Source organism: Gymnoscopelus braueri (assembly GCF_963280865.1).
Source record: "Gymnoscopelus braueri genome assembly, chromosome: 11".
NCBI lineage: Eukaryota > Metazoa > Chordata > Actinopteri > Myctophiformes > Myctophidae > Gymnoscopelus > Gymnoscopelus braueri.
Window position 1 is genome coordinate 11,794,643 of NC_137613.1, and position 22,228 is coordinate 11,816,870.

The following is a 22,228-nucleotide window of genomic DNA, read 5'->3' on the forward strand; positions in this document are numbered from 1 at the left end:
GGGCGGGACCAGGAAGCTAGTGTAGTTAGTTAGCATGTTAGCATGTTAGCATGTCAGATACATTCCTCTCCTCCTGCAGAATAACAACAACAGTTAAAACAGCTGTTACTTAAAAAACACTCAAATGCAATCATGTCGGACAGGAAGAAACGAAGGCGAGAGCGTGAGGAGGAGAGGAGAGGAGGAGGAGGAGGAGGAGAACACAAGAAGAGACACAAGGAGTCCAAACACGACTTAGAGAAAGTCTTCACACAGGCTAAGAGACTGGAGAAAGAGGTTCAGAAACTGAAGCACGTCGAGACCTTGTGAGTCAATAATGTCCGCACTTAGTTTTTGTTTTTTTTCCCAAAAAAATGTAATGTTTATTTAAAAAATATATATATATATTACATTATTACATTTTTTAATGTGTTATTTTTTTTACATATGTTATTTTAATGTTTCATTTTTAATGTGTTTTTTTAATATATATTGTTTTAATGTAAAAACAAAATTATTTGTAATTTTTTTAATATATATTTTAAAATATATATTTTAAGGTTTATTTTTAATATGTATTTATTTTGTTTTGTTATTTTTTTAATATATATATTTTTAAATATTTTTTTATGTTTATTTTTTTAATGTCCACACTTTAGTTTAAACACTTCCAAATTGGAAGTGTTATTATGTCATTTAAAGATGAGAATTGTCCAAAAACCTTCCAAAAATAAGGAAAATAGCTCAAATATACCTACCTTCTCATGCAACAAAATGTGTCTTTTCAAAAATAGCTAACAGAAAATAGCAAATATGCAAGCTCACAATGCAGCGCGTTGTGAGCTTGTAGATCTGCTATTTTACATCGCAAGTAGAGGGTGAACAGGATAGGTGGGCAGGCTCTAACGGTAGAGTGGGCACTAAGGTAGAGTGGGCACCAAGTAAGAGTGGGCAGCTCGGTGTTATTTTTTTCCCAAAATGTAATTAAATTAAATTAAATGTTTGGAAAATGTTTTAAAGTAAAGTATACATGATTAGAACATGCTTAAACATCCGACAATTAAGGTCTAATATTTCTACAACTGCTACAAAACCTGTATATTCAGTCATAAATAACCTCTTGACCTATATAATACAATATAAACACTCTTACAAAACAATAATAAACTATTCTACTCAGTGAGCAGCAAGCACAAAAGATGGATCTATGTTCAAAATCAGATATCGATGTCAGTGTCAATGTCAGCAATGCAGTGGTGGGAAAAGTACTCACATTTATTACTTAAGTAAAAGTATCATTACTGCAATATAGAAATACTCCGTTACAAGTAAACGTCCGGATTTCTAAATTTGCTTGAGTAAAAGTACAAAAGTATTAGCACCAAAATGTACTTAAAAAGTACTAGAAGTAAATAGCAGATCTAGATCGGTTATTTTCAAATGGCCGAAATGTATACAGAGCTGAAGTGGTTAATGTATGTTTTGTAATAATAATCTAAATCTACAAAGTAACTAGTTACTAAAGTTTTCAGATAATTGTAGTGGAGTAAAAGTACAACATTTGCCTCTGAGATGTAGTTGAGTAGAAGTAAAAGTACTGAAAATTTGAAATACTCAAGTAAAGTAAAAATATGACAATTGTACCTAAGCACAGTACTTGAGTACAAGTACTTAGTTACTTTATATTATTATTATTATTATTATTATTATTATTATTATTATTATTATTATTATTATTATTAATTATAAATGTGCCAGACATTCTGCCATGCTGCTGCATGCAATGTTCTCACTGCTTTATATATAGAGTATGGGTATCCAGGGTTGTGCATGTTGAGTTTCAGAGACTGTCTTCATTCTTACTCATGATGTGTAAATATTTCATTTCATATCTTGTCTCTTTCCTACAGCTATGAGAAGCCTCCTCCTGGACTCATAAAGGTACGGTACGGAGCCACAGTGAAGAAGAGACATTAAAAAAGCTCAATAAGGGGATGAATACAAAGAAAGACATTCCTGGACACTGTTTCTTGCATTACCAGATAACATGTTTGCCTAAAAAAAATATTTAAGTACAGTACTTGAGTAAATGTCCTTGGTTACTTCACTGTGTACCGTACACACACTTGATGCTCTCTGGAAGCTTGTTTATAAATGATTAATAACATGTTTAGGTTAAAGAAATGGGGCATATGAAGCAGTTGGCTCAATCTTAAAGTTCACATCTACCACTGCTAGTTTACAAACATCATGCTGTATTCGCTACGTTCCTTTACAGTATTAAGTCATCATTTATTTACTAGTTTTTGTACATAAAAGCTGCCCCTGAAGGTGTTTTTATTGATTGATTGAATACTTTATTAGACAGAAATGTAAACAGCACAAAGTTTATTTTTTAAGGCTAAAGGGATAACACAGAAAATTCTAGGGGATTTGTTTCCATTGTGGTCCAATGTACTCAGTTCATCAACATATTGACAACTAAAATATTAGGCATGGTATTAGCCCTAGAATGGCTGTGATATTACACAGGTTTTATGTATTCCATAGATCACTTCCATGCCCTCCTGTGTCGGTGAGTCATTGCGGCGACATCAAAAGTTGTAGCGCTGGGCGTGTACTCGCCCAAATAATTAATTGCTGTGACTTGGGGGTCAGATATTGTCCTCTAGTTTCATATCCATTTGAAAGTTCTGGGCAGAAAAAGTGTGTTTTGTAAAAAATATAATCTCTACTTTTCCACAAGCTTCACACTAGGGCTGGTAAATTAATATTCAAATTTAGAATATTACTCGAATATGGGGAAAATATGTATATTCGAATATGAAAATTAATATTCGAATATATATATATATTTTTTCATGTTTATTTGACAGGGACAATACAAAAAAACAACGTATCAAGTTATAAAAACAAACAAAATATATGTTTTATTGGATCCAAGCACTTGATACATAGTTTTTTACATAATTTTATATATATTTTTTTTTTATAATAATAATAATAATCAAATATATTCAAATATCTGCCAATTTTTAAGACCAATATTTCATTTCTGAGGAAAGTTACCAACCCTACTTCACACGGGACGACATTCTCCTACCTAACGGGGCCCGGAATGATTGCAGGACTGAACATATGAAAACTTTGCATCTGTGTCATTTTTAGATTTGAGTAATATTTTATACTTTGGCTTTTCAAAAATAGAAGACAAGCTCATAGCGCGGCACCGAGTGCTGTGCTACGAGCTCGTAGATCTGCTATTTATTTTATTATTTATTATTTATTATAATAATAAAAACATATTTTTTATTTATTTTGTCAGTTATTATATTATTTGAAAACTTTAGTTACTTTGCCGATTTAAATTATTATTATTAAATTATAAAACACACATTAACCACTTTAGCCCTATTTTATACCTAGGCTATATGAAAATAGCAGATCTACAAGCTCACAGCGCGTCGTGTGAGCTTTTAGACAGGCTATTTTCAAACATTTCGGTACTTTTACTTTTGGCACTTTAAGTACATTTCGATACTAATACTTTAAATTATTATTATTAAATTATAAAACACACATTAACCACTTTAGCCCTATTTTATACCTAGGCTATATGAAAATAGCAGATCTACAAGCTCACAGCGCGTCGTGTGAGCTTTTAGACAGGCTATTTTCAAACATTTCGGTACTTTTACTTTTGGCACTTTAAGTACATTTCGATACTAATACTTTTGTACTTTTACTCAAGTAAATTTTGAATTCCGGACTTATTTTGCTTGTAACAGAGTACTTCAACATTGCAGTATTGATGCTTTTACTTTACTTTGAGTATTTTTTTCCACCACTGCTTCAGAGAATAGTATGCTTGTGACGTGGTTTGATGTTGTTGCTGTTGCAGGAGAACGAGGAGAAGCCGGAGGACTGCATTCCCGCTGACCCGGGCAATGAAGACGCCAGGGACTTCTTGGCCCACGCGCCCACCAAGGGTCTGTGGATGCCCCTGGGGAAGGAGGTCAAGGTCATGCAGTGTGAGTAAAACAAGCAAAAAACGGTTTAGAATTTAGAATTCAGGTGGCGCAGTCGGTAGTGCTGTCGCCTCACAGCTAGAAGGTCCTGGGTTCGATTCCCGCCGGGGACGCTGTGGGCACTGGGGGGGGGGGGCGTGTCTTCGCCTCCGCGTCATCAGCGCCCATACCCAAGGTGGGGTTGGCAAAAGGCCCTACTCTGTGTGGAGTTTGCATGTTCTCCCCGTGTCTCCTAGGGTAGTTAATACCCTCACAAAAACATGTAGTAATCCTGGTCTCTATACTGCCTCCCCCTGGCCAGCCGGGGCACCTGATGGAGGGGAAGGGAACTGGTTGGAATAACGTGTTCCTTCCACGTGCTACGTCCTACCAGGGAAACTTCCCCCTGTCAGGTGACAAGAAGGTCAGTTGGCTCTCATGCATTGAAGGAGGCATGAGCTCGGCTCCGGGTGTAATTAATTGGCACCGGGTGAAAAGGGGTTACAAAATCGTGGGATAAAAAAAATTATAGAGAATTTAGAATACATTTGTAGAATTCCCCAGAAGCAAAGATTTGAGTTACAAATGTTTGCCTTAAAAAAAAAATATATATATATATATATATATATATATATATATATATATATATATATATATATTCAAAGATTTGCACAAATATTCACGACGTGCTATGAGCTTGTAGATCTGCTATTTTTGAATAGCCAAAGAAATCTAAAATGACATGGATGCGTTCCCGGGCCTTGGGTTAAAACAACATCCCTCAGAGGTTGCATTGAGGTAGTTCTGTGTCCTGTTAGTTCTCAGTCACAAGTCACCAAATTGGTCTCATGAGCACCCCACTACTGACACTTTGACATGGTTCTAATTGCTGTAGTTAGCAGGGTGTGGGCCTGGCTGTGGGATGTGATTTTTCGGGGGTTGTGTGTGTGTGTCAGCAACTCAAGCATTATTACACATGAGTGCCGAGAGAGAGGAAAGTTATTTTCCACCACTGATACTCTCAAACTGGATATATTTCCTAACATCCTTAGCGAGAAAGAGAAAGTCTCCTCTCATTGACTTGGACCACAAAGTTTCATGAACCCTGGAGGAAGCATTAATGTAACGAGGATGAAGTGAGAGGTGACGAGTGTTAACAAGCAGGAGTAGTGTCTAATCATGCCTCAGTCTGTACCCTGTTATCCACCCTGAAGATTCTGCCAGATAGACTAGAAAAGAAACATGGTGCAGAGTAGACTGCTGCCCCGGGAACGCATCTGTGTCATTTTAAGATTTATTTGGCATTTCAAAAATAGCAGATATACAAGCTCATAGCGTGGCACCGAGTGCTGCGCTATGAACCTGTATATCTGCTATTTATTTATTTTTTATCGTGAAAATCTGTGCAAATCTTTGAATATATATATACATTGTTAAAGCGATGTTTTTAAAACTCAAATGTTTGCTTCTTGTCTTCTAAATCTTGAAAAAAAACGTATTTTGCCATATATCATGTCATATATCATGTCATATATCATGTCAAGGACCACCCAAAATGATATGTATTTGGCCGCGGACCCCATCTAAAAATATTTTGTTCCAGGGACCCCTCCCCCACCCCAAAAGCAAAGATTTGAGTTACAAATGTTTGCTTAAAAATATATATATTCAAAGATTTGCCAAAAAAAGCATAATTTTTCAAAAATAGCAGATCTACAAGCTCATAGCGCGGCACTCGGTGCCGCGCTATGAGCTTGTATGTCTGCTATTTTTTAATAGCCCAAAGTATAAAATAATGGTTATAGCTAAAATCTAAAATGACACAGATCCGGTCTGAACGGGTTAATTTCTGTCCTTTTAACCCTAAACAAAGCCTGGCATTATTTGTGCCCATTAATTCCCCTCCTCATCCCACTGGTTGGCATGGGTACGTGGGCAGCGTTCGTCTTGGTAAGTCATTACGACACAAAGACAGACAGGGCTCAGTCAAAAAGCTGGCGTTTGTCCCTCCGTGGTGGGATCTGAATGGCTGATTTCTGTCCACTCCATACTCTGAACACAAATGTTTGAATTTGAGTGTGTGATCCATCTTTAACCCATTAAGACCTGAGGCCGATTCTACAAAATGTCTTCTAAATCCTAACAGCTTTTTGAAAAAACTTGTATTACTATGTCAGTGGTTCTCAAACTTTTTCATGTCAAGGACCTCAAAATGATATGTATTTGGCCACGGACCCCCATCTCAAAATATGTTGTTCCAGGGACCCCCCCCCAGAAGCAAAGATTTGAGTTGAAAAAATATAAATTTGAAGATTTGCAAAAATGTTCAGGATTTCTCAAAAATAGCAGAGATAGGGGTCGGCGGCCAAATACATATAATTTTCGGGGTCCTTGACATGAAAAAGTTTGAGCACCACTGATATAGAAACATAGGTTTTTTTCAGAATACTTTTGGGATTTAGAAGACATTTGTAGAATCGGCTTCAGGACGTTTTTGTTCTTCGTTGATGTGTCAGAAATTATGATGATATATTATTGCAGTTTTTCCTATTGAGTCACAGATTGCCCTGTCGCCTCTACATCTTTTTGTGTGAGCGTTGAGTCACGCGTGTCGAGTTGTCAATCATCACGTTCAGGCGAGAAGAACATTGCCATTAACCCATTAAGACCAGGAAAGCATCTGTGTCATTCTTAAATTTCTTTGGCTATTCCAAAAAATGCACATCTACAAGCTTGTAGATCTGCTATTTTTGAAAAATCATGAACATTTGTGCAAAAATCTTTGCTTCATGGGGGTCCCTGGAACAAAACATTTTGAGATGGGGGGTCCACGGCCAAATACATATCTAAAAATGTGTTCTAAATCCTAACATGTTGCTATATCAGTGGTGCTCCAACTTTTCCACGTCAAGGACCCCCAAAATCATATATGTATTTGTCCGTGGACCCCCATCTCAAAATATGTTGTTCCAGGGACCCCCGGAAGCACAGATTGGAGTTCGAAAATGTTCATGATTTTTTTCAAAATAAAATAGCAGATATGCAAGCTCATAGCGCGGCACTCGGTGCCGAGCTATGAGCTTGCATATCTCCTATTTTATTTTAATAGCCAAGGAAATGGAAAAAGACACAAGATGCTCTCCCAGTCTAAATGGGTTAATATGATTCTCTTCAAATTCATACAAAGGTTTTCACCGTATGTGTCATCTTGGGGAGGGGGGGGGGGAGGGGCACACACCGCACTGCACTGCTGAAGACTATTTGAGGAAAAAAATACCGCATACCAGCAAATGTTGTAAAACACTTTGTTTCTCAAAGTGGGGGTCCGGGGGTCCACCTTTGGGGGGAGGTTCCAGGGGGTCCCCCCAGCAAAAGTAGTTAATAACACTATCACTGCCAGGTACTATGCATACTTTTTTTTTTAGCTTCTGCCAGGTTTTTTTTTTTCTTCGATTTTTCTAACTTTTTTAAAGTAGTCACAGAATATTTATCTCCAGTATGATCGATCCCCTGATGGGTGCTAATCACTGAGGCTCTATATATATATATATATATATATATATATATATATTTTTTTTTATTTTTTTTTTAAAGCGAACATTTTAACTAAAATCTTTGCTTGTGGGGAAAAAAACATATGTTGCTATAATCAGTGGTTCTCAAACTTTTTCATATCAAGGATCCCCAAAATGATATGCATTTGACCGCGGACCCCAATCTCAAAATATGTTGTTCCAGGGACCCCCCAGAAGCAAATATTTGAGTAGAAAATGTTCGCTAGATAGCAGATCTACAAGCTCATAGTGCTGCACTCGGTGCCGGTCTTAAGGGTTAATGTGTTTGATTGATTGATGTAGTTTATTTAGAAAGACATGAGAATAGTACATGACAGTACATAACAGTACATGGAAGTACTGTAAAACCTAGTGTAAAACCTTCTCGCCCTCAGGCTGGAGATGCAAGCACTACGGCCACAGGACGGGAGACAGAGAGTGTCCCTTCTTTATCAAAGGCAACCAGAAGCTGGAGCAGTTCAGAGTGGTGAGTTTTTGTTCATGGCCCCGCAACAGAAGGAAACCACCTGTGTGAAGGACGTGGTATATATTTTTTTTAAGTCGGTTAAGGCCAAATCCCATTTTTGTTTCTACCCGGATTGGAATCGGATTGGTTTTGTCAAGTCTAAATAGCAACAAAAAAAATCAACCACATTCCTAGGTCAGGGGTCTTCAACCTTTTCAGGCCAAGGACCCACTAGCTGAGAGAGAGATGAAGCAGGGACCCCCTCTATATTGTATAAAATTGTGTTTCAGTCAGATAAACATTTGCTGCTCTTTTTTCCCCCTCTACACCTATAACAATTTTTTGGCTAAAGTGGTTAAGGTAAAATAAAAAAAAACCCTATCACACAAAGATTTGGCGGACCCCCTTTAGTAACTCTGAGGACCCCCTGTTGAAGACCCCTGTCCTAGGTAGTTTGAAATGCGAGGGAAAAAAAAGGAAAAAATGACCCTGATTTCTAAAGACGTCTCAGTGTGGTCACTCAGCCGCTGAGGTCAGACGTATCACTGCCTCATACAGCGGTGTCATCACTCCCTGAAAGTATAACCGATCTATAAGCTCATCTATAAGCTCACACAATGCATCACAACGCTTGTAGATCGGGGCTACGTTGTGCACCGTCGTATAGGGCTTTCACGACTAGAGATTTTTACTGGTCCACTAATTTGACCCAGTGGTAGCCCACTAGTCGATGTTTACCTATAAAAAAAATTGCCATTGTTTTCATGCCATTATTATTATCCTCCTGCCCTTTATTTTTATGCCGTTTTAAGGGAAGCGCTTCTGGCACAGCAGCGTCTCCAAGAAAGCGGGTTATTGCCCAATAATAGGCTATTATTGGGCGCTATGAGCTTGTATATCTGCTATTTTTGAATAGCCAAAGAAATCTAAAAATGACAGAGATGTATTCACGGATTGAACGGGTTAACCGTTGCTTTGGAGCGTGCTGGGCTGGGTGCACACTGTCTGTGGAACATATGAGGTGCAGGCATGCACACACACACACACACACGCACACACACACACACACACACACACGCGCGCAGCATGTTTCAGTGCTCCCGGAATGCAATCACCTTCCGCTAGCTGTCTCCTTTCCTACCGTGTATTCACTACTGTACCTCTGCAATGATTACCATAAGTACAGCTGGATCATATTTGCTTTATCTCGCCACGACGGAGGAGACTCTGTGCATTTAAAAAAATGTGCTGACCGGGCGGGACATACAATGTTCAAAATGTGTTGAGCTGAAAGGAATTAATATCCTGACGCTGATGCACATTGCACACACACACACACACACACACACACACACACACACACACACACACACACACACACAGTGGTGTCTGTTATGTTAGTAACACCCTACTGTATGTGCCCCGATGTAAAACATTAAATTAAAAAAAATCTTGGGAAAACTAAATCGTCTCTGTCGGGTGGAAACCTCATATGTCCAAAACTGTTTCAGGATTCGAATAAAAAAATAATTGCTAAAGTAGCAGAGCTTGTAGATCTGATGCTTTTGTGTGACGCTGTTAGTATGATCAAGTAGGGTGTTAACCCATTAAGACTGCATTTTAGATTTGAGCTAAAAAAAACATTATTTTACACTTTGGCTATTCAACGCTAGTATAGGCTTACAAGCTTGTAGATCTGCTATTTTTGAAAAAACTTGAAAATGTGTGCAAATCTTTGAATATATATTGTTTTAAAGCGAACATTTTTAACTAAAATCTTTGCTTCTGGGGGTCCCTGGAACAACATATTTTGAGATGGGGGTCGGCGGCCAAATGCATATAATGTTGGGGGTCCTTGACATGAAAAAATGTTGAGAACCACTGATATAGAAACATTTGTTTTTCAGAAAACTGTTGGGATTTGTAGAATCGGCTTCAGGTCTTAATTGATTAATTTACGGGAGGGGATTTTTTTTTGTGGAATATGGATATGAGAGGGTTTCTGCCCCCGACAGCAACTAAATGACAGATTGCATTGTGTTTGTTTCGTCGCCCCCCAGGCCCACGAAGACCCCATGTACGACCTGATTCGGGAGAACAGAAGGAACGAGAAGGAAAGCAGGTACGGGTACATCCTGGTTTTTATGTGTTTTTTTTTTTTTTTGTGGAAGCAAAGCATGCCGTTGTATTATTCACATCCCCCCTTTTGTTCAATTTGTCCAAAACAAACAGCTGCTTTTTGCAAAGTGCACCGAGAGCAGCCAATGAAAATGTAACACCTGTCATCACCCCCCCCCCCCCCCCACACGCACACACACACACACACACACACACACACACACTGGGAACTGACGACCGGAATGGTTTCCAGAAAATCCACAGCGCCCAATGCCAGCTCATAGAGGAATGTCATATGTTAGCAGATTATATGACCATTTTCACAGAATTGGATCATACACTTAAACCATTTCAACCCTACATATTTTGTTGACTGGGGGTCCCCCAGGATCCCACATCAAATCTCTTTTAGCCCATTTTAGACCTGTGTCCGATTCTACAAAATGTCTTCTAAATCAGTTATTTAAAAAAAAAACTATGTTTCTATAATCAGTGGTTGGGTCAAGGACCCCCAAAATTATATGTATTTGGCCGCCGACCCCCATCTCGAAATATGTTGTTCCAGGGACCCCCAGAAGCAAAGATTTGAGTTACAAATGTTCGCTTTAAAAATATATATATATTCAAAGATTTGCAAAAAAAAATAGAAAATAGTAGATCTACAAGCTCATAGTGCGGCACTCGGTGCCGCGCTATGAGCTTGTAGATCTGCTATTTTTGAATAGCCAAATAAATCTAAAATGACACGTTAAATCTCTCTAAAAATGGCATATCTACAAGCTCACAATGCATCGCAACGCGGTGTGAGCTTGTAGATCTGCTTTTTTGTGTGTGCCAAATGTTCACCTATTATGACATTCGTGTTATATATTTCGGACTGGGCTGGTCTGGTCCACAGGAGTGTAAGGAGCAGTGGTCTAAAGTAACTAAGTACATTTACTCAAGTACTGTACTTAGGTCCAATTTTGAGGTACTTTTACTTTACCGGAGTATTTCCAATTGTTGATACTTTTACTTCTACTCCACTACATCTCAGAGTCAAATATTGCACTTTTACTGCACTACAATTATTTGAAAACGTTAGTTACTAGTTACTTTGCAGATATAAATTGTTACATTATAAAACATACTTTAGCCCTATGTTACACCTAGGCTATTTGAAAATAGATGCGACGCGTTGTGAGCTTGTAGATCTGCTATTTTCAAACATTTCATCACTTCTACTTTTGATACTTTAAGTACATTTTGCTACTAATACTTTTGTTTTTTACTTTTACTCAAGTACATTTTTAATTCAGGACTTGTAACGGAGTAATCTCTCAAGAACAGATTCTGCGTAGAACAGATTCTGCGTTTGAATCTGTCGGTAGCCGTGTTGACAACCGGTGCGCATTGGTTACAAGTGGGCGTGCTATCAGCTCAGGAAGCAGGCCGCGCTTTACCCAATCAAATGTAGTGGGCGGGATTTACGTGTGTGCCGTTCCTCCCCCACTAGAAACAAACCGAAACTCATTTAACAATAGCGTCCTCGAAGCCGACAAGACCACGGAAAGTTAGTGACAGTTTAAATTGCTCTTTCATCATAGAAACAAGTGGGCTTATAACCAAAACCATCCATGTTCTTTGGGAGAATTAGTGTTCCGTGGAGAAATATTGTTAGTGGGAATTAAAACATAGTCGCACCACCGGAAGTGAAAGGCTGAGGGCAGACCAAAAACCCCGGTTTCCCTGAGCACGGGTGCTCCGTTGAGCTTGTCCCAGAGCCAAGTGAATAAGTAAAACACAGCAGAGGGCGCTGTTTTTCCTTTTTATTTGGCGATGCGTTCCCAGATTGGTAACGGAGTACTTCTACATTGCAGTATTGATACATTTACTTAAGTAAAACATTTTGAGTAATTTTTCCACCTCTGGTGTGTTTATGTGTGAACTAACACAGAGGTGACTCAGAGGCCAGTGCATGTGTTTTAAAGGCGTGTGTAAATCTCTGCCACATTGATCTTGGCAGAGAGCACTGTTGTTATGATAATATGAGTATGAGAGCGTATGATCCTAACATGCATGTGGAGGACACAGCATTTCGTTGCTGTCGGGGCAGAAACCTCTTATCTCCGTATTTTAACCGTGTTTAAATTAAAGCCCTACTCGATCATACTACAGCGTCACACAAAAAGTAGCAGATCTACAAGCGATGCGTTTCGAGGTCGTAGATCTGCTACTTTTGCTATATTTGAATCCTTAAAAGTAACTTCTTTTTTTTTGGGACATATTATGAGGTTTCCGTCCCTGACAGAGACGGTTTTGCTTCCCCCTGTGGTCGATGGAGAGAGAGGGGGGGGGGGGGTTTGTTAAACAAAAGCAGCTGCTCTGCTAAGCTTCTAAAAAAAAAACGTATTTGTTTGAAAGAAAATCTCGTTCTATTGTATGGGATTGATACTTTAGTTAGGGTTCACGAAGGGGGGGCTGACGGACAGATTGATGAACCAATGGGATCCAGCGGAATTTTTCTCCGGAGATTTTGAACCCGCCCCTCTATGCCAGATATGAGACACGCGAGGGCAGTCTACCATGGGGTGACTAATCGATAGGAAAAAAATATTTTTTTGGGGGTGAACTATCCCTTTAAACTATGTTCACTTGTATTTTAAGGACAGGAATTATTTTAGGTTTAGTTTAGTGTTTGGGTAGGAAGTGGAGATCCTCTCTATGTATTTTGGTAGCTCATTCTTCCACATTTTGGGGGCAGCATAGTTGGAGCCAGTGCTGGAAAAAGTACTCAAATTATTGACTTAAGTAAAAGTACCAATACTGCAATATAGAAATACTCTGTTACAAGTAAAAATCCAGAATTAAAAATGTACTTCAGTAAAAGTACAAAAGTATTGGAATCAAAATGTACTTAAAGTACCAAAAGTAAAAGTACTTAAATATTTGAAAATAGCAGATCTACAAACTCCCAACGCGTAAGTAACTAGTAACTAAAGTTTTCAAATAATTGTAGTGTAGTAAAAGTACAATATTTGCCTCTGAGATGTAGTGGAGTAAAAGTATTGGAAATTGGAAATACTCAAGTGAAGTACACGTACCTCAAAATTGTACTTAAGTACAGTACTTAAGTAAATGTACTCAGTTACTTTACACGACTGGTTGGAGCGCTGTAAAGGCTGCATTGAGTGTCCACTTCAGCCCCAGGGGAAATCCTTCAGCGCTCAAACCGTCAACCACATGATATTCTTGCACATGCCTTCAACAGTCGTCAGTTTTCCACCAGCTGTGAAACCAGCGTCTTAATTCAAGGAAACAGGCACTCCACACCTTTCTGAATGGGACGGTTTCTTCTCCATTTTTTTTTACGAAAACATATTTTAGATATTTTATGGAACAGCAGCTCGGGTCCTGCGTTCCTGCGGGTACGTGATCTCATCTCAACCCCAGTGAGCCCCCGTTTACTCTGCTTTTATAACCCCAGGCCACGTATCACATTCTCCAAAGCACAATAGAGATCTTAATCAGTGGTGGAACGTGACTAAGTACTGTACTTTAAAGGGATATTTCACTTTTAACCCATTAACACCTGGGACGCATCTGTGTCACTTTTTGATTTGAGCTTAAAAAAAGAATTATTTTACACTTTGGCTATTCAAAAATAGCATATCTACAAGCTCATAGCGCGGCACCGAGTGCCGCGCTATGAGCTTGTAGATCTGCTATTTTTGAAAAATTGAGAAAATGTGTGCAAATTAATATATTTATATTCTTTTAAACATTTTTTAACTCAAATCCTTGCTTCTGGGGGGTCCCTGGAACAACATATTTTGAGATGGGGGTCCGCGGCAAAATACATATAATTTTGGGGGTCCTTGACATGAAAAAGTTTGCGCACCACTGATATAGAAACATATGTTTTTTTCAGAAAACTGTTGGGATTTATATGAGACATTTGTAGAATCGGCTTCTGGTCTTAATGGCTTAAACAAATTTTGGGTCATTTTATGGTCCACTCAGGCTATTGGGAGCACCGCAGACAGTTTTTAAGTTGCTTTATTCAGTGTTTAGATATTTGATATTCATTTTTATCAGACACGCCCCCTTCCTATACAAACCCATTGTAACTTCAAACTCAATTTTATCCATGTTAGATTAATCGGAAACACCCGTCTTTGTTTCTGGTGACTGATGTTGTCCTCCTAATACGTGAGGAGACCGTGTTTTTTCTATTACTTATTTATTTTATTTTTTATATTTTTGGGGGGGGAAAAAAAAAAATACAATTCAAAAATTAAATAAAATAAATGAAAAATGTAATCGAAATAACACGGCCCCCTCACGTATTAGGAGGGCAATATCAGTCACCAGAACCAAGGACGGGTGTTTTCGATAAATAGAGTTTGAAGTTACAATGGATTTGTATAGGAAGGGGCCGTGTCTGATAAAATGTTAATGTAAAATTAGATACTGAATCAAGCAACTTAAAACCTGTCTAGGAGGCTCACAAAAGCGTGGGTAGACGATAAAATGATGCATTTTTTTTTAAGTGAAATATTTTGAAAGTAAAATTGAGGTATTTTTTACTTAACTTGAGTATTTCCAATTTTCAATACTTTTACTTCTACTCCACTGCTTCTCAGAGGCAAATATTGCACTTTTTACTCCACTGCAATTCTTTGAAAGCTTTAGTTACTAGTTACTTTGAAGTAACTAGTAAATAAAACATACATCAACCAGCCCTCTATATACTTTGCCTTTTTGAAAAGAGCCGATCTACAAGCTCACAACGTGTCGCGAGCTTGTAGATCGGCTATTTTCAAAGGATTGAACTTCTGAAAGGGGACATTTAATGGTATATTTTAAGTATATTATGATGCCTGTACTTTTGCACTTTTACTCAAGTAATTTTTTTATACCAGACTTTTTTACTTGTAACACTTGTTTCTACATTGCGGTATCGCGGCGCGTTGTGAGCTTGTAGATCTACTATTTTCAAACATTTCAGCACTTTTACTTTTGGTACTTTAAGTACATTTTGATACCAATACTTATAGTATAGTACATTTTGGACACCAGACTTTTACTTGTAACAGAGTACTTCTACATTGCAGTATTGATACTTTTACTTAACCCATTAATACCTGGAACGCATCTGTGTCACTTTAGATTTCTTTGGCTATTCAAAAATAGCAGATATACAAGCTCATAGCGCGGCACCGAGTGCCGCGCTATGAGCTTGTAGATCTGCTATTTTTGAAAAATCTTGAAAACATTTTTTTTTGTTTTTTTTTCAAAAAAAAAATTGGATTTAGAAAACATTTTTAAGAATCACCTCAGGTCTTAAAGGGTTAAGTAAGACATTTGAGTACTTTTTCCACCACTGCTTGTGTGAAAATTCATCAAGTAAACCTTCATGATGGTGACCTCTCTCTCTCTCTCTCTCTCTCTCTCTCTCTCTCTCTCTCTCTCTCTCTCTCCTCTCCCTCGCTCTCTCTCTCCCTCCCTCTGTGTCTCTCTCTCTCTCTCTCTCTCTCTCTCTCTCCCCTCAGGATCCAGCAGCTTCAGCAGCTCCTCCAGGACAGCACCTCCTCCTCCTCCTCGTCCTCTGACTCTGACAGCTCCTCCTCCTCCTCCTCTCACCACCGCAAGAAGAGTAAGAAGGGCAAGGAGAAGGAGAAGAAGAAGAAGAAAGAGAAGAAGAAGAAAAAGAAGAAGAGAAAGCACAAGTCGTCCAAGGCGGGCGACCGCTCGGACTCTGACTGACGGTGACGGGTCGTTCCGTTCGTGATCTCGATTCGTTCAAAAGAACTAGTTCATTGCCGCGAACGTGAACGAGCTCGTTCACTTCCTGAAACTGTTGCGTTCACGCTATCGTTCTGCCCCCCCCCCTCCCCCCTCCCCCCCGTACACAGGACGATGGTGTTTTTTTCACTGGAAAATAGCGCTACTGAACGCGAACGAATCATTTGAACGAATCATTGCCGCGAACGAAATCGTTCGTTCACTGAAATGAACGTTTTTTTCCCCCCACCACTATACTGACTGACTGACTCCACTGTTAGGAAGCCAGGCTGCTGGTTGGGCCTGTGTACTGTACACTCCCATCCTCTAGGAGGCAGTAGCAGCATGCACAGTAGCATGCTGCTAGCTAGTATATATGTTACAGGGTGAATGGAGAACCAGGGTGATTGAAGAAGGCTCGCTCGTTTTTACCCACCCAGCAATTCTGTAGAAGAAACACTAGAGGGAGCCACAAGCCAGGCTTGTGCACAAGCACATATGGCCGCGACCTCCCACACACACACAGTCACACACACACATGCGCGCGCACGCACACGTGCTCATGCTTTCAATGGACTGTTAAGATACTTTTATTGTGTTCTGCTGGCTTTTGTTTTAGTTTCTCCCTGACACACACACACACACACACACACACACACACACACACACACACACACGCACACAGTGATCCATGAAAAGAACTATTCTGTCCCTATCGGTTTACAACTCGAACGGCGCTGTGTCGACTAGTAGAGCATCGGCCGGTCAGCGCGGGCACTCGCGCCTGGAGGCGCGAGGGCGCGCCTCCTCGGCCTCAAGCTCTACTAAGGCGGCGCGCCTCCGTCATGGACAAGCGTGTGCGTGTGCGTGTGAACGTGTGTTCAGCGCTCCCCTAGCGTAGCTTCCTGGTTGCTATGTGGGGGGGAACAACAAAAGACAGGTCCGCGTCGCATCAAAGCCCCGCCTCTTGGCGCCGCGTTCTCCTTCTCCTCCTCGGAGGAGGAGAAGGAGAAGGAGGAGGAGGAGCTCCTCCTCCTCGCGAGCCTCGCATAATAAACCCCCGCCTCGCAGCGCCGCGTCCTCCTTCTTTTGAAAATAGCAGATCTACAAGCTCACACTCCTTCTCCTCCTCGCGAGCCTCGCTAATAAACCCTGTCTCGAAAAGCCCCGCCTCGCCCGAAGCCCCGTGCCTAAAAACGAGCGCTCTGTCTTCAATCACCCTGGATCTCCATTCACCCTGTGACATATATATACTGTACTTGTATAGTATTATATGCACTAACTAGAACTGGGGGGGGGGGGGGCTAGCAGCTAGAGTTGGGATCCAGAACCCGGATGGAACATTGAGGAAACGGAACCGGTTTTGATCACATTTGAAACCAGAACCAGGTTTTTAATCACCACTGACTGTCAGAGCTGGTTATCGGGTGGAACTCGACGTATACAATTTACAATATTGGGTAACGGTTCTCTAACTTCAAGGACTGTACCATAAGAGTTTACAGACCTGCAAGGGGTTCATTTGGTAAACCCCTATCGGAATCGTTTCAAGGGGACCCGTTAAGGAATCGGGACCGTTATGGAGAGGGAATCGTTAAGGAACCTGGAATCGCTTTTACGATCCTTTTTTAAGGATCCCAACCTTAGTAGCAGCCATTGTGCTGTATGTATAGCGCCACCTCCTGGTGTTTTTTTTCCCTCTGCGTACTGGATGGAAGGAACTGAGTGTATAATGTCTCCCTGTGCATGACTCATCCCTTCATGCATTGCAACGTTGCCCCGTTAGGTCGCGGGTTGCCATTAGATCCAATGGAGAGGCTGCATGCTTAAAGAGGCATGCGTCGCATGGCATGCGTTACCGGAAGGCATTGGATCTGTGACGTGAACTGAACTGGTCGTCTTAACACATTTTGACTGGGAACTCATCTGTGTAACCACTTTAACCATTATTTTATACTTTGGCTCGTAGCGCGGCACTCGTAGATCTGCTATTTTTGAAAGGAAATCATAAAAATGTTGTCAAATCTTTGAATCTACATATTTTTTTCAAGCAAACATTTTTAACTCAAGTCTTTGCTTCTGGGGGGTCCCTGGAACAAAACATTTTGAGATGTGGGGGTTCGCGGCCAAATACATATACTTTTGGGGGTCCTTGAGAACCACTGATTTAGAAACAAACGTTTTTCAAAAAAACGTAGGATTTAGAAGACATTTGTAGAATCCCCAGAAGAAAAGATTTGAGTTAAAAATGTTTGCTTTAAAAATGTATATATACTCAAAGATTTGCACAGATTTTTCAAAAATAGTAGATCTAGAAGCTCGTAGCGCGGCACTCTACGAGCTTGTAGATCTGCTATTTTTGAATAGCCAAAAGAAATAAAAAAAATTACACAGATGCGTTCCCGGTCTTAAAGGGTTAATAGACTCATAATCTCTCTCTCTCGGGACTAAAAAGGCTGTTGACTCAAAACACAATGTTATAAATGCTTCTGTCATTATTAGTGCAAACGGAAGCACTGAAAATGCATACATTTGTCCTACTGTAAATCAAATTATTCATACATATCGTTGCTGTCGGGTCGAAACCTTGTACTGTATGTCCAATTTTTTTTTATTATTTTATCTTAATTTTAAAAGCATTTTTTTTTAAATAGTGAAAATAGCCGATCTACAAGCTCACACATTGTGAGCTTGTAGAGCTTGTAGATCGGGCTATTTTCACTGCTTTTGTGCCACACTCCTGTATGATTAACTCTTTGACTGCCAGAGTATTTTCATAAAGTACTCCCCCATTGCCAGCAATTTTCGTGTTTTTTATTTTTATATTTTGTAATTTTTCCTGGAAATAGATTATCAGTGTTTTTGTTAAAGACAGAGCACAAATCCGCCACTAGAGAGCAGCACATGACAGCTTGATCAGCTGTCATGACAGCTCGCATCCCACACACACAGTTAAACAGTCAAATGCATCAAAACGGATGTGACGTTGGCTCAGATTGTCCGATCGGCCAAAATTACGATGTGATACACGACGGCGATGACTGATCGTCACCCAGACCATAGATTATAGAAGAGAACATGTCCGTTCGTTTGTTATACTGTGTGAAAAACCGTTTGTTTACCTATTCTGGACGAAAATGACCGGGGAAAAAGAATCAAAAACCGGAAACGGAACCCAGGTCATGAAACCGGATGAAGATGTGGGTGAAGTAAGTGGAACTCGAAAATAACATTGAATATTAAGCAGCATAGCGCAATCAGAGATTAAACAATGAACACGCATCCAACGCGTCAACGGCGGGGGTGGATTAAGTAGCAATTGCCGCGTTTTCGAGTCAATGGCGTTTATAGAGTTAAGTAGGGCGTTAATTCGCCAAAACGTAGTTTTTTTTTTAACAAAAGAGATACGAGGTTTCTGCCCGACTGCAACAATATCTAGCTTGTTGCTCAGCAGAGATGGAAATAAAAAATATATACATTTAAAGATATTTTGTAATATATCTTCGTGAACCGAAATGACAAAGAGATGATGACATGCTTCCGTTGGCAGCTTTCAGGAAGCATACTGTAGTACTGTAGCATCTGTGTCATTTTAAGATTTCTTTGGGCTATTCAAAAATAGCAGATCTACAAGCTCATAGCGCGGCACCAAGTGCCGCGCTATGAGCTTGTAGATCTGCTATTTTTTATATGCATTTCTTTATATACATCTGCAAATCTGCAATTTATATACATTTTTAACTCTAATCTTTGCTTCTGGGGGTCCCTGGAACAAAGATTTTTAGATGGGAGGGGTTCTGCGGACAAATACATTATTTTGGTGGTCCTTGACATGAAAAAAGTTTTAAAACCATTGATAATATAGCTACATAATTTGGAAAAAAAGAAAGAAAAAAACTTTAGGGAAAAATTTGGATTTAGAAGACATTTGTAAAATCCCCAGAAGCAAAGATTTGCGTTAAAAACTTTAGCTTTAAAAAAGTATATATATATTCAAACTAAAGATGTGCACACATTTTCACGATAAAAAAAATAAATAGCAGATCTACAAGCTCGTAGTGCGGCACAGAGAGCTTGTAGATCTGCTATTTTTATATATATAGCCCAAAGAAATCTTAAAATGACGCACATGCGTTCCTGGTCTTAAAGGGTTAATTTTCAGGATTCACATTTTAAAAAATAGCAAAAGTAGCCGATTTCACTATGGAAGCTGTAAATGCGTCGCTTTGTGCCGCGTTTCGAGCTTGTAGATCTGCTACCTTTGATGCTTTTTGTGTGACGCTGTTGTATGATCAAGTAGGGACGGCAATTTACGGAGAGAAAAAAACCCACAAATAGTTAGAATATGGAGATAAGAGTTTTCTGTCCCGACAGCAAACCCTTATGAAGCGTTCAAAGATTGTGGCTCGAGAGAGAGAGAGACTAAATGGACTCGACTAAACGTGGCTCCTTGTTCCAGGATCGTGCTTTTGTTGGCGTACGATTTTAGGAACTCCAAAAACGTGTCATTATTAACCCGCTAAGACCGCGAACGCATTCCGTGTCATTTTTAGACGTCTTTGGGCTGATTAAAAAAAATTATAACTCAAATCTTAGCTTCTTGGGGGGGGGGGGGGAGGGGGAGGGTCATATACATATAATTTTGGGTGTCCTTTACATGAAAAAGTTTGAGAACCACTGATTTATAGCAACGTTGTTTTCAACAACAAAAAAACTGTTAGGATTTACAAGACATTGGTAGAATCCCCCAGAAGCAAAGATTTGAGTTTAAAATGTTAGCTTTAAAATATATATATATATATATATATATATATATATATATATATATATATATATATATATATATATATATATATATATATATATATATATATATATCAAAAAGATTTTAAATCTTTTACGAGTTTTCAAAAACATTGTACGAGCTATGAGCTTGTAGATCTGCTATTTTTGAATGGTCAAAGAAATAGTAAAATGACACAGATGCGTTCCCGGGCCATAATGGGTTAAGAGATTGTCTCTGCTGTTTTCAGCCCATTGCCTTTATTATTAAATACTTTGATTGTAGGGTTGTGTGTAACTCTGGGAGGGGGGGGGGGGGGGGTGTTAATATCAGGGTTTTCATTTCAGCCAATGTGTTTGGTTCCCTTTCTCGCTACACACACACACACACGCGCACACACACACACACACACACACACACACACACACACGCACAAGCCTGGATGTTTGAATGCTTACAACAGCGCATAAATATTTGGAATGATCTTTTGAGGTTGGAATATGTATATTTCGCTCGCTTAATGCGGCCCTGGGGAGCCCAGAGCGAGAATGTATGTTTGAATGTGTTCCTCTGTTGCCGGGGAAGGATATAAAGATGTCATTTTATCCTCTCCGCCAACGTTGAGCCAGCAACTTCTGTACTTGGCTGTAAAGAGTACGAAGGAGGAAAAAAAGAGAAAGAAGAAAAAATTTATAAAAGGTGTCAGTTTGGCCTTGGCTTGACTTCTTTTTTTTTCTGAGCCGTCTAATGCTGCTATATTTTCCCCCCCCTGAGTTGCGAGAGATGAATTTCCTCAAGTGTATTGAATAGCAGATCTACAAGCTCATAGCGCGGCACTCGTCTTGTACATCTGGAAACAAGACCGCAAGGACTTTTTTGGACGGACCTCTTAGACAAAGTGTTTTTAACTGTAGCCTACTTGAGCTGTTTTTTACATTTCGGCCAAATAAAATATTCAATAAATCAAACATTTACTCAAGTACTGTACGTAAGTACACTTTTCAGGATTTTTTACTTTACTGCATTATTTCCAATTTTCTGTACTTTTACTTCTATTCCGCTACATCTCAGAGGCAAATATTGTACTTTTACTCCACTACAATTATTTGAAAACTTTAGTTACTTTGCAGATCGAAGTAAAAGGCCTGTGTTAAATATGTTAATTGAGTAAAAGTACAAAAATATACTTAAAGTACCAAAAGTACAAGTACTAAAATGTTTGAAAATAGCCGATCTACAAGCTCACAACATCGCGACGCGTTGTGAGCTTGTAGATCTGCTATTTTCAAATAGCCTAGGTATAAAATAGGGCTAAAGTGGTTAATGTATGTTTTATAATATAATGATATCAGCAAAGTAACTAGTAACTGAAGTTTTCAAATAATTGTAGTGGAGTAAACGTACAATATTTTCCTCTGAGATAGATGGGACAGGATAGGAAATAATCCAGTAAAGTAAAAGTACCTCAAAATTGTACTTAAGTACAGTACTTGAGTAAATGTACTTAGTTACTTTGCACCACTGGGTTTAAGTGGTTAATGATAATGGGTCCCAG

General features: G+C 39.3%; 1 protein-coding gene across 1 annotated transcript; it reads left to right on the top strand.

Annotated features, from left to right (window-relative positions):
• The first annotated feature begins 44 nt into the window (after positions 1-44).
• rp9 (RP9 pre-mRNA splicing factor) lies at positions 45-17,105 on the top strand. The gene is made up of 6 exons (XM_080443351.1): positions 45-305; positions 1,890-1,920; positions 3,881-4,010; positions 7,936-8,027; positions 10,067-10,128; positions 15,659-17,105. Exons 1-6 carry the CDS (start codon positions 133-135, stop codon positions 15,870-15,872), a joined length of 702 nt encoding a protein of 233 aa, XP_080299477.1. The 5' UTR covers positions 45-132; the 3' UTR covers positions 15,873-17,105.
• Positions 17,106-22,228: the final 5,123 nt, after the last annotated feature.